The 13,554-nt window shown below is 37.7% G+C and overlaps 1 protein-coding gene across 3 annotated transcripts; it reads left to right on the forward strand.

Annotated features, from left to right (window-relative positions):
- The first annotated feature begins 445 nt into the window (after window positions 1–445).
- Window positions 446–9,891, forward strand: LOC146325028 (caspase recruitment domain-containing protein 19-like). 3 transcript variants are annotated; one of them, XM_084720755.1, is made up of 6 exons: window positions 446–580; window positions 1,997–2,142; window positions 2,306–2,462; window positions 4,086–4,154; window positions 7,852–7,917; window positions 9,141–9,891. In XM_084720755.1, the coding sequence occupies exons 1-6, from the start codon at window positions 574–576 to the stop codon at window positions 9,245–9,247; spliced, it is 552 nt and encodes a 183-aa protein (XP_084576881.1). In that variant the 5' UTR covers window positions 446–573; the 3' UTR covers window positions 9,248–9,891. The 3 variants fall into 3 exon arrangements, with proteins under 3 accessions (XP_084576881.1, XP_084576882.1, XP_084576883.1); XM_084720757.1 differs by having other exon boundaries at window positions 452–595; XM_084720756.1 differs by lacking the exon at window positions 7,852–7,917.
- The last annotated feature ends 3,663 nt before the right edge of the window (window positions 9,892–13,554 follow it).

A 13,554-nucleotide genomic window follows, 5' to 3' on the forward strand; every position in this document is an offset into this window, starting at 1 on the left:
TGTTTCATGTCAAAATGGCTGCTGTAAAAAAAAAAAAAGGTCTACGGTGTATATTTCTCTCTCATGCAAATGTTTACAAGCCAACATGATGAGGCAGCAGTACAGTAATTTCAACTGTGTAATGTGATATTATGTATTTTACACCTAGAATGTGACATGGCAAGAATGTATTACTGAAAATGGATTTTTATTATGCATTTATTATAATTATTATTGCCTGGTCTCACTGAACCAGTGCAGTCGTGAGTATAAATGGAAGAAGGGAATTAAAATAAAGTGATAATAAATGACACCTCTGTGTGTGGCTCAGTGTGTGCAGCAGAAAGCTTATGCAGATCCTGGTGGTAATCTGCCTGCCAGCTCAGTCCACCTTGTCTGTCTGCGGGCTGATAATCATCATGTGGCCCTGAGGTCGGGTCATGTGGCCCCGGGCGGCGCGGGGCGGCGCAGCGCAGCGCAGCGGCGTGCTGATGCAACGGGACAGCAGAGGAGAACAGGAAGTTCCACCGGGACGCGAGGCTGTCGCTCGGAAACAAGAGAAAAGTCCCACGCACCGCTCCTTTGTTTGTCAGTATGACAGGTTTGTGAATCCAGGGTAAGATGTTTTGTCTTGTTTTTGGATGAGTTACAACAATAATCCCCGCGCGCTGGCTGCCAAGACACACAGGCTCGCTGACCGCCCACTGTGCCGCGTGGGAGCGACACTTGTTGCATAAAATCTACAGTTTTAAGTTTAGTCGTTGCTATAGCAACCTGTTTTTATTAAACGCATTAATTTTAGCGCAGTGTGAAGAAGTATTTGGGCGTTAGTCAACAACACTTGAAATAGTCCGTCCAAAAAAAAATATTCTGTGCAAATATCGAGCCTATAAATAAAACAGGAGCAGTATGATTGACAGGTCTATTTTACACTCATGTTAAATAAAGTGTTTCATATGTGATGGACTGCCATCTTCGTCAGAGCTATTCAGGTCTTTATTAAAAATAGGCTATGTACAATGAAGGTCTAAGCTGAAACCTTTTTATTGCAGGACATTTATTTCTCACATTTGTTTATTAAAACACACAAATGTTAAGGATATATACATTTTGTTAAATTTACTTAAAAGGTTATCTGTTTCTATAATGCACATTAGTGGCAGTCTGTTTAATCCAGGGCTCTGTCCTGTGGCTTTGAAAAAGAACATGGAAATGATCAACTTTTCTTTTTTAAACCTCTTAGTTTTCATTTATCCGTGTTGTAGGCATAAAGTGATTTTTATGTAGCATATGACCCCTGATTTAATTGGTCGATTGATAAGTTAGGTCTTTTATCTGGCATTTTGAAACAATCTGCATCAATGCCTGCTATCACAAGGCTGATAAACAAAAAGTGTCTGCAGACACATCTGCAGGCAGCCCAGCCAGTTATTTTCAAGCCCTGTACCATATAACTGTCATGCATCCTGTCATAAATGTTTTCTTAAATGTTCTCAGTCACCGTTGTCTTTTCTAAAATTAATATGTGTCTCCTGTCATCCTAGATGACAATGGCATTTTCAGCAGGTTTTTAATGGTAACATCCTTCTGTTATTTATGCACAACTTAACTCAGCAGACATGTTACATTATAAATGCCTGATTTTCAGTAATAGCATTCATCAAATAAAGTGCTGCCAGATGGACAATTTTGCAGCAAGTGTATCCACCTTTCTAAACTGGAGAATAAACCTCTCAGACATTTATTTTCAGAACAGGACTGGTGCCAAGACCAGCTTACGACTGTGAGAAACTACTTAAGACTACACATAAAATCTGCAGGCTCTCAATTACAGCTTTGTAGCCTCGCTGTAATTGTGCAGGGTCATAACCTGCCTCTGACCTGACCTCCAGACTGTGTTACATACAAACTTTACATCTAGGACACCTTTAAGAATATAAGATATACGAAATTAGGAATTAAAGTGTGTATGTAACATAGAGTGCATTTTATTTAACACCGTCTCTTCCTTGACTAGACATTGACGATCACCATGAGCAGCTCCAGAGGGACGCCAAGTTCCTGTGCTCAGACCAGAGGATGGACACTGAACTGGTGGACAGACTGGTGCTGCAGCTGAACAGGATCTACCCCCAGATACTCAGCGACAAGGAAGCACACAGGGTCACTACAGATAATATATAACACAGTTCCAACACATACAAAAAACCCATCCTGTTTTGAAAGTCCTTACACAATGTCCTTGCACTTGAATCAGCTAAACTGAATCTGGAGGTACATTGTGCAGGTTCACAGGTAGTTTAATTCAGCATGTGTCTCCCTGCAGTTCAGGAACCTGAGCGTTCCCACCAAAGTGCGGTTAGCTGAGCTGTTGAAGCACCTGTATGGGAAGGGCGAGGAGGCGTGTCATGAGTTCTACAGAGGACTTCACATCCACGCTGAGGACATCTACGCCAGCCTGCCCACCAGAGTCACACAAAGAGGTAAAAACAAGGCTTGACCAGGGCCTTTCGGCAAAAATCCCTTATTTACAAGTGTCCATTAACAAAGAAAGACATGTACAGATCCAGTATATTGAAATATATCTCTCAGCTCATCCTTGTGCCTTTTCCGCTGTCATAAATCATTATTTCTTCCATTTACTAACATAAAAATTTGCTCTCGGTTTTATAACATAAAAAAAAACTGATTAAAAAAAACCCTAAAATGCCTCCATACTGCCCGTCAGGTGTTGTCCAAGTCTCCTAAAGCCCCACCATGCCAAGTTGACCTGAAAAACATCATTTACACCATGTTTTAAGCCCAAATCTTCACCGTGTATCTCTATCTTTGAGCCATGTTCATGTGCGCATGCACACTGTCTGAACTGGGTTTGTGTGGTGTGATGCTGTGCACGTGCAAGTGAAAGGCATGTTGGGGCTTTAGGAGACTTGGATTATGCCAGACGAGCAGTATGGAGGCATTTTATGTTTTTTGTTTTTTTTTTATCAGTTGTTTTTTACATTTGAAAACTGGTCACCGTTCTCTTAAATTGTTTGGAAGACTCTGCAACACCGTTTTCCTGTTAAACTCCAGCAGTGTTTTGTGGACTAAAAAATTAAACCCAATATTAAGTCGGCACGAGGGCGAGTAGATAATGACATAGTTGAGGAGGTTTTACAGTCCCATAGATTTCGGTATGGTACTGAGATTGGCTTTAATTATGTCTGATTGTAAGTCTGTGTCATTGCATCAAGTATTCCATTTAAGGTTTTTGAGTTTTATATGTCATTTACAAAATAATCCCTCGACTGTGAGTCTCTAATCCATTTTTCTGAAAAATTATCATATTTCTATCCTTAATTATTGTACACATTGCTGTGATTCCCTGTCTCTCCCAGTTTTTGAATTTCTGGTCATTCAGACTTGGTTTAAATCTATCATCATTGGCAACATTTTCACCTCCCTTTCCAATTTGTACAGTTTAATTAGATCAAACCAAATATGCAATGTGTGGAAATTTATTCAGTCTATTGAATCATGTAATGCCTTTACTAATTTAATATTACCAGTTAGAGACTGGACTGGAATGTTTGGCACAGGGATCTCATTATCTCTCCACTTGCACTATAATCCACTTCATTACTGGTATGAGTTGTGGTGCATGATGATATTTTTGTAAATTTGGGAGTGCCGTACCCCACTTCTTTTTGGCCATTTGTAATGTACAGTTATTTATTTATGGATTTTACTATGACATATAAATCTGAAGATCATCTTATCCCCAATTTGAAATTCTTCACAGATGTTTGCGAAGTAGAAGTGCAGTCAGTTGTGTTGTCTGTATCAGCGCATCTATACATAAAAGCTTTTCTTTTCAAAGTTCTGTTTGCGTTTATGCAACGTGTTTTGAGTGAGATCATGCTCTCATCAGCCGCTTCCCTGGTGTCCAATAATGGTGGACCCCCTGCTGTGTAGTTGCCCTGTGCGGCCCGTGTAAGCTCATCCTGTTTAAGCTACTGCAGCGAGACGCCTGGTCTGCAGTTCAAGTGGTGGATCTGTCATTGCACAGGCTGTTATTTAAAGTGTGCGGTTTACCCTTCACCTGTTTTTATTCTCTCTTCTAGAGGTGGCAGAACCAAAATGTACCTACGATGTGGCAATCTACCCTGAGAGATATGTGCTTAATGACAGAGGTAAATCTACATCAACATCATACACTACTGCTGAGTACACTAGAGAAATGCAGTACCAGTGAAAAGATCAGACACATCTTCTCATTCAATGTTTTTTCTTTTATTTTTTATTAATTTTATACATTGTAGATGAATACTGGAGACATCAAAACTATGAAACATGGAATTACATGGAATTATTTAGTAAACAAAGAATGTAAAAACAAGGCAAAATGTTTTATATTTCAGATTCTTAAAAAGAAAAAAGACTCTTGTATACTGTCTCCTGCCCTCGCAAGCAAGATTTGAAGAACTTCATTGTTATGAAATGTTTCGTCAAAGTGGCCACCTTTTGTTTTGATGACAGCTTTGTTTAATGTTCATATGATCTGAATTCATGTGTATCCAAACTTTTGATTGGTACTTTATATGTGCCTTTAGATTTACACGTATATTAAATTATAGATGATTACATGTAGAGAGTGTTTGCATAACATAAAGAACGATAATGGTTGTTTGAATGTTTACAATCCATGTATACTTAATATGACTGTAGCCTACATAACATTTTATTTTATTTTAGAACAATTTAGGCCTGTATTTCAATCCTTGCCAATAGAAGTACCACCAAAATAAATCATCCAACAGGATAAATTAGTACATAGATTTACTTTGGGAGGAAATAAAGCCAGAATCCAGTACACTACACAAAGGATAAAGGGTGTAAAGGCACTTCCCAATTTTAAAAACTATTTCTGTACAACTTTGCCCACTAATTAACTGGTGTGATTATAGCTTTACAGTAGATGGAAAGAGATAAAGACGACATACATCCCTGGTTACCACATCTAAACAGTTTTTCAAAGAACAATATTTACATTACAAACCAGTTTCACTCTTACAAGACAATTTAAGTACAAATAGGACATAAAAGTGTTCAAATGGATAGCCCTGGATAGCGAATTAAACCAGGGATGTATGATTCAACATTTAAAGAGTGGATTAAAAAAAATGACTGCATTTGTATAGTTATTAAAAAAAACAGAGACCTAAGAAGTTTTCAAGATCTGATGGACAGGTTTAATTTTAGACCTGTTCAGACATCTTCAGTCGAGACAAAGAAGTAAAAAGGGAGACACCAGAAGAAAATAATACATTTTATTATTAGTTGTGAACTCTAACCCCATGATTCACTGTTATCTTTTTGTTGTACTTGCATATGTAAGATAAGATAAAGTAATCTTTTATTAATCCCGAAACAGGGACAGCAGCAAAGTGGACAGCAAAACACAAAGAACCATCGATAAAACAAAGAATAATAAATAGGTAAACAAGCACTAAAAACAGGCAATATAAAAAGGAGATATAAAAGTAGGAACAATAAATACAAGAGGAAATATAACAAGTTTGAGCAATATGAACAAGAGGAAATGTAAAACTAGGAACAATAAACACAATATAACCAATAAACAGACTCAGTTGAATTTACATCATTGCACAGAGGGAATATTGATATTACACACTGTAGCGATAATATACCTGATTGAAATGTTGATATTAAACCTGAGTCAGTGCACATTACTACTGCAGTCAATTAGTCGGTTTTGTGTATAAAGACAATAAAGGTTTAAGTAAATATCCATCAAAGCAGTTAGCAGTTAGTCAGCTTTAGTTTTTGTCAAGTTCATGTTATCGTCATGCAGAGATACACTGTGATACACTGTATGAAACACTTCCTCTCTGGTGCATTCAAGGACACTTTGACATGTGACGATGCAATGCTTGGATGCCAAAACCATCATTTTCAAATCCAAGAAAATACAAAATTTGCATTAATCTTTTCTTAATAGCCATGATTGTTTCTATATAGACCTGACTGACTTTTATTTGATTTCATTTCATTGCGATAAGAACTGCATTGAATGTGATGATGATGATAACAGGACTTGAGAGATCATTGTGGAGTTCTGTATTTGTACGAGCTGGTAGAGGCTTTAATGATTTATGTATATTAATTTTAAGGGAAAGTAACCGTTAACAGAAAGTAAACACAGCCCTTTTTTTTATAAGTTGCTCTTGGTGATCTAATCTGCTCTCTGATATTTTATTATGTTTATTTTTTTATTATTATTTTGTTATGTTCATATTCTTTTTCAAAAGACAGTACATTCAAGAAATTCTAAAGAAGGGGCCTCTGATGTGTTTAGGCTGAATTAACAGGTCATCTCATTGTATTTATTTCCTCTCATCAGGAAAACAGTACAGGGTGTTTTAACCCACTTCATAGATGAGGCAAAATCAGTGCATTTAGGCTTTTGTTTTTCTCCTCTCATCAAGAAAACCAAATGTTAAATGCTTTATACGAATTTCTTCCAGGGTTTTTTAATGAAATAATTTTTTTTTTGGTGACCTAAATAAAATCTCCTATGACCTACCTATGGGTCACGGCTCAGTCTCTGGGAATGACTGCTGCAAAGTACATTCATTCAACTCATCATTTCAAGTTAGAAGACTTCAGTTCTTAAGTGTTCTGAAAATAAACACTTGAAATTTTAAAACATGTATACTTACATTAATTAGAAGAGTTTAGTTGATTCCACTAAATTCCTGCATGATTATTATTTTTTTTTTAAAATCTGGTGGTCTTACAGTTTGTGAGTATGTCAGGGTGCCTCTGTACCCCTCACTGATCCTCAGATAAGCCCCTTAAGCCCAACTGAGCTTTGTTCTTCAGCACATGTAGTTGTCTGCTGAACCTTTTAACCCCGGGCATCAGAATGTGGGCCCCACTGTTTTGCACTGCTTCACCATTCATCATTCCCATGCATCCAGGGCTTTGGCTTTGTGGGTCAGTTAAGCTCACGTGTAAACCCCCCGTCCAAAACAGCTTCCTCTGCCCCGCATTCCTCTGAACAGTCAGGGGGCACATCCACTGGGTCAAAGGTGTGTCATCAGGGAAATGGGTCATCTGTGTGATGCAGTGAAGCACTGACTCCCAGTCATAAGACATACAGAGGAGTGATGGCTTGTTTGGCCTGTGAACAACAAGACAACTCTTGACTCTTGCCACATACCAGTGAACACTTCAGTTTGTCTTCGTCATTTAGTTTCTTAGGTCATATTATTTACAAGGAAAACATCAGCCCACTATCTATGTTATTTTCTGTATCTGTTCAACCAACAAAATTGTGTCTCTGTATTTGCCGGGGTGTGATTTATACCAAATGTCACCTTAAATTGGGCCAATGTTGTATTTTCTAACTTAATATTATTTAGCAATGCAATTACCACTGCAACCGCCCCTTTAACCAGGGGACAATGAGCAATAAGAAACAGAAAAAAAAAGGTTGTATGAATGGAAAGAGTCTATGGAAATAGAACTCGTTTAGAGAAAAGATATAAAGAATATCCTTCAGTTGAAGAGAGTCATCTTAAATTCCAATGATGCTTTGTTCATGTTTCTTAATGTGTTAATTTTGCTGCAGTTCACACTGCTAGAATATTATATATACATGAATATGAGATTAACATTTTGGATTTTTTTTTTCAAATAATAACAAGAAACTTCGGGTAGAAGAAATATATATGTTGTATATTTATTTGTGTTTTTTTTTCCTAAAATTGTGTATTCAGATTCAGGTGCGTCCCTAACATTTATAGGTGTTATTGGTCTAATAGTCATTGATGAGAACTTTATCTCTTCTCTTTCCTTCTGCAGGGCCGATGTTCTTCCTGAGCTGTCTCAGTTTTGTAGTTGGTATTGCAATGCTCTATTATTACAGAGGTGAGACATACGTAATGATGAATAAGTCCTCAGACTTATTTGTCCTTGGGCATTTGAAATTACAACTGAATATTAAGAATCATCCTTGTTCAAAAGCATCCAAAGTCCCTCTGTTTGATAGTTTTATAGTTAAAGAGAGAGGTCATCCCAAAATAAACAATACATCACTGGCCTGTAGTGCGATTTGTCCATCTAGATTGTTTTGGTGTGAGGTGCTGAGTTGAGAAGATATCAGCCGTGGACACGTCTGCCTTCTCTCAAATTTAATGGAACAAGATGGCACTCAGCTTGTGGCGCTCAAAGCTCAACAGCAGTGTCTCTTTGCAGAAATCATGACCCAGATAATCCACAGACCTTGTTGTGAGCAGTTTCGTGTTGCAAATATTTTCATTCTACAAAACGGTTCTATCTTCATTCATGATTTAAAAAAAAAGGAGTATTGTACTGTGTAAATGAGCACTGTAAATGCGTGATAATACTATACAAATGCAGCCCAAAGATTTATTACTCTAATTTCTTCTTTTTATTTTTTTCTTCCTGGGTTCTTTTTACTTCTAGTATTGTGTGGATATTGAATTCTCTTCTCTCTTTTTGACTACAAAAATACTTACTATTACCATTACCATTACCATTTGTTTGTAAATTTATGGCAGTGTAGTTATTAATTTCAGTGTTAGGTGAGTTTCTTTCAAGCCCTAAAGGGGTTTTCATCCCACCTGTGCATTTTTTAAATGTTCTTTTATTTTTTTCCTCTTACTTTTTTAATTTATTTTATTTTATTTTATTATATGCACAAATAAAGAATATAAAGAAATACACTCGCCAACCATATCACCGTCCTTGCTAGCTGAGTCGTGCTAATGTTACAGCTCAGGTGAGGAGGACACCATTAATCCTTACTGTACATCCTGTGCCATTGCGAATATAAGTAGATGCACACCTCCATCTGCATGGTATTACAGTTTGTGAGTGTAATTTGGTAGAAAGAAAGTAGTTTGTACGTATTTTTGGAGCACAACAAACCAAGTGCCACCTACTTTTATTATATTCAAAAGAAGGCATCTATATGACCAATATTTTCAAACAACTCAGTATTTTCAACAACTCATACCAAAATAGCACCACAGATGAGAGGAAAAATATGTTTTCTTTGCGTTCATCACTGCTAAACCCTTCTCTCCACATTTCCTAACACTCTTTGTCTCTGCTCTCTCTGTCCACAGAGGGTGAAACATTGAAATGCACTGGTCCGTTTCTTCACTGCTCTGCAGCAAGACTTAGTAAAGATGTTCTAATTTCCTATGCTGAGGTTGGAAAACAGAGAAAATGAGGTGGTTATGGTGCTTAAATGCTTAAGAATGAGCCCTGTGAGAAGAACGAGCAATTAAATTTGCCACTTTGCTGTGCCAAACTCATAGACACTTTAAGAGCTATAAAAAAATTTCTAATCCCTGACGAGAGTCAGTCGGTCACAGATTCCCACAGCCGACATCTCTTTATATGAAAACAACTTTAATGTTCAACCATAATATTTGTATGTATGAGTCTTACCTGGATTGATTGTGTGTGCAGAAATAATAATTCCAATTACATGTTCAGCTAAAATGAAGTATAATATTAACTGAGTGTAACTGCACACCCACACAGGTGTTTTCAATCAGTGTAGCTGATTAGACCTCTGCTCAGGTGGAGCGATGCTGGGAAATACATGATGTTACCGAACTCTTCGTACCAATAAACCGTTTTAATGGCAGATACAATCAAATGAAATAGTAGGGTAAACACTGGTGTTACCAAATACTAATAAAACTTCAATTTCATTTAATTTAGCAGAGCCTTTCCAGTGAGCCAACATGCACAGTGGCAGCACCCTGACTCTAACCTGAATGGAACAGAGCCTTAATTAGTATCATTAGTAACACCTGTGTTTACCCTACTATTTCATGTCAGAATAGCTGCTGTCAAACAGGTCTATGTGCAACCAGGTCAACTTTTTGCAAGTCACAAGTAACAAACAAGAGTTTTGAGTCTTAAACAAGTCATGATGTGCTCTTCACCAAATGTAATGCCATTCAAACACCAGCGGATCGACTTACTGTGCTTTGTGCAACTTCAAATGAATCGAATCAAGTTGGAAGTTGGTGCGTCTGTCTTTAATTTTCAACCCACATGTTTTGCATATTGCAGTTTAGTTTTTGTTGATTACTGTGTAGTTTTGTATACAAACAAAATTATCTTTGGTATGATTTTTTTCCCAAGTAGAGCTCAGTAACGTAACATAGTTCTTCATGTTTTTCTCCTGCAACTTGAATGGTTGCTGTCAGATGGGTTCAAACAAAATGGATCTGAATATGGGAAGGAATAAATGTTAGTTGATTAAGGAAATGAAGGGAAATTAACTGATTCATGGTAGATTTTGGAAAGTTATCAAGCATTTTCAAGTCCAAAGGCTTGGGTCCAAGTGAAGTTACAAGTCACTGGTGTTTAAGTCCAAGTCAAGTAAAGTAAAATTTTATTTAAGTAGCCAAATATCACAGATCACAATTTACCTCAGGAAGCTTTGTGATCTTTACAATGTATGACACCCTCTGTCTCTAAGGTCCTTGTACAAGTAAGAAAAAAAACATAAAAACCCCTTTAACAGAGGAGAAAAACTGTTGATTCGCAAGTCTTTTTTTTTATTTTGTCAATTTGAGCCGAATGTAATCAAATTTGTGACTCAAGTTTGACTCAAGTCCAAGTCATGTGACTCGAGTCCACACTTCTGCCCGTTAGAATGATTAATGGTAAAGCTGTCTCACCTTAACAGGTGCGACAAAACCAGCAGAGGGGTGAGGGAGTCATTCAAGTGCAGTTTGTACACACCCGCACTGTCCTTTACAGATGTAAAAATATCAAAAACTCATATGATAATGCCATGATAAACAGTCCACAATACAATATTTATCACAATATTAAAAAACAAAATCAATTAAGATGTTAAAAAATGTCCCTTATTAAATCTGATCTGATGTGTGCACCATTACAAATCTGTATAATCCTTCTGCTTTTGTTCTTTAATCAAATAAAATTAAAGTAGCCAACCATGAAGTATGTACTGAAAATTGGCATGAATTGTCTTTGGCAATTAACGTTTGAATTATGAATGTACAATTGCAAAACAAAAACAATGCAGCACCCAGTAGCAGACTTTTTAGGAAATAAATTAAAACAGTATTGAGACATTTATTAGTGATATTTGATATAATGTTAAATTTCTACTGTCCTGAGAGGAGGTCTAAGTAGACACATGAATGAAAACACCTGTCAGTGTGCAAGAACCAAGTAAAGTGAACTTTGCTCAACACTGTTCCACTTTTCTCAAATAAAGCACAAAGCATTTTGACAATACCTGGAGTTGTATCTTACTTTTTTTTATCTAATGTGATCAAAGAACAGATTTACACATAAATGTACACAATTAATCAACATAAAACACTGTACACTCGGTGGTATTGCTAAGACAATCCACAGTAATGAGCAGGGTGATGATTTTCTAGGTTTGTATCTGGCACTGTTTTGTCTTCTATACACGTGAAATGGAGCTGATGGTAAAACATTTATCTGATTGAACAGCATCAGTAAACACACTAGAGGGCACTGCTCCCTCATTCAGAGCACACTTTGTTAGTGGGAAACAGGGATGATGGAAAATGTTCTGGTGTGCTATTACAATGACAAATCGATGGCAACAGACAGCCGCATTAATTAATAATGACAATCAAATTGATTGAATGAATAAAGTCAGCTTAATTAAATGCTACATTAAATGCTGTTGACTGCTAGAGAAAGACTTGTTGTGCAGCGTGGAGGCATTTCACTCACTTCAAGGCCTTTCAAGTATTTCCTATCATAATGAATGAGTGGGAAAGTGGCCGCATATTGGATGATATGTACAGTTGAGCTCAGGTGTCTGATATCAGGAGATTTGCGTCACTGAGCAGCACTTTTCCGCCTCTGTCTTCTCTGCAACAGCTGAGAGAGGGGAGTCGGAGAGAGGGGAGGGATGGGGAGGTGTTATAGGGGGATTGAAATGTCACCAGCGTGATTGTCCAGTTTGAATCCTGGCATCCACATTCCCACGAGAGAGATATTAATAGTCTTGCTTCACACAACCCAGAACTCCTCGTTGATCACCAGCATCCTCTGATGTAGGACCCCCCACAACGGGAGTTTGTTACACTTCAAGTCTGAGATGGAGCCAGGAGTGTAGGAGCCATACATACATACATTATGTATATATATCAGTGTACAGATCTGCCCTTGAGTGGAGCTGTGTGTGTCATGAATCTGGCTCTCGGCTCGTCTGGCAGTTTCCACGGTTACCAATGATAGTTGTGGAGGAGGAAGAGGATCAGATTGTGACGTTGGTTTGTCATCTTGAAGGTGCTTTGTCACAGTCACGTTGAGGAAATTATAGATGCAAGCATGAATATTCTTCAGGTGTTTAGCGGACGATTATGTGAAACAGGCTCAAACTGCTTGTGTTAAACCACTCAAGTGTATAAATTGAGCATTTGCTTGGCCTCTAATTGGGGTTTCAGTGACATTGCTGAAACACAGTCTAATTAAGGCTTCCATTTTAACAAGCAGTTCAGCTGGGGTCTGTGCTGTGTTGACTCACCAGCTGCTGGTCCAGAGAACCACAGACACTCTCCAAGCTTTGCTCACAGCACACAGAGAGAGTCAGGGCACAACTGAACATTGTTATAATTGAATGTTAGGCATGACGCCTGCTGTGGCTGCACTGTAAAAATTCATACAGGACTTTAGTGGAACAGAAATATTCAAACCCAATTTGAAAAAAGTTGGGACGTTGTGCAAAACAATGATTTGCAAAAGATATTTAATGTTCAAACTGATTGTCTTAATTGTGAAGATACATTCAATCTGAATTTGATGCCTGCAACACACTGCAAAAAAGGTGGAACAGGGGCAAATTTACTACTGTGATATATCACATTTTCTTTTAAGAACACTCAGTCAGTGTTGTCATATTTTACACTTCATAATGCACCAGATACTTTCAGTGGGAGACAGGCCTGGACAGCAGGCAGGTCAGTCTAATACCTGCATTCTTTTACCATAAAGCCACAGTGTTATTACGTGCAGAATGTGTCTCGGCATTATCTTGCTGAAATAAGCAGTGATGACCCTGAAAATGTTGCTCCGAATCCCGTATGTACCTTTCAGCATTTATGGGGCCTTCACAGATGTGGCAATTAGCCATGAGGCCATGGCCGTTAATGCACACCCATACCACCACAGATGCTAGCTTTAGAAGTTAGTCTTTGTAATAATGTGGATGGTCCTTCTCTTTTTAGGCCGGAGGACAAGCATGATTACTGTTTTCAGCCTTGCGCCCTACGTGCAGAGATTTATCCAGATTTTCTGAATCTTTTAATGGATTGTAGATGGTGACATCCCTAAATTCCTTGCAGTTTTGTGTTGGGAAACGTTGTTCTTAAACCGATGGACTATTTGACCATGCAGTTTTTCATTAGGTTGTGCAGGTTGTCCCAACTTTTTTGGGATTTGTTTGTACAAATTTTATTTTTTCTAGTTAATTAAACAAAGTTTCTAGTATTTACTTCCCAA

The sequence above is a fragment of the Lutjanus erythropterus genome, chromosome 6 (genome assembly GCF_056507025.1).
Source record: "Lutjanus erythropterus isolate fLutEry1 chromosome 6, fLutEry1.hap2, whole genome shotgun sequence".
NCBI classification, from domain to species: domain Eukaryota; kingdom Metazoa; phylum Chordata; class Actinopteri; order Lutjaniformes; family Lutjanidae; genus Lutjanus; species Lutjanus erythropterus.

What these genes read in the sequence shown, in the direction of transcription:
- LOC146325028 (XM_084720755.1), top strand. An exon ending in CACCAGAGTCACACAAAGAG is followed by an intron (nt 2,463 to 4,085) that starts GTAAAAACAAGG and finishes TCTCTCTTCTAG; the next exon opens with AGGTGGCAGAACCAAAATGT. An exon ending in AATGCTCTATTATTACAGAG is followed by an intron (nt 7,918 to 9,140) that starts GTGAGACATACG and finishes CTCTGTCCACAG; the next exon opens with AGGGTGAAACATTGAAATGC.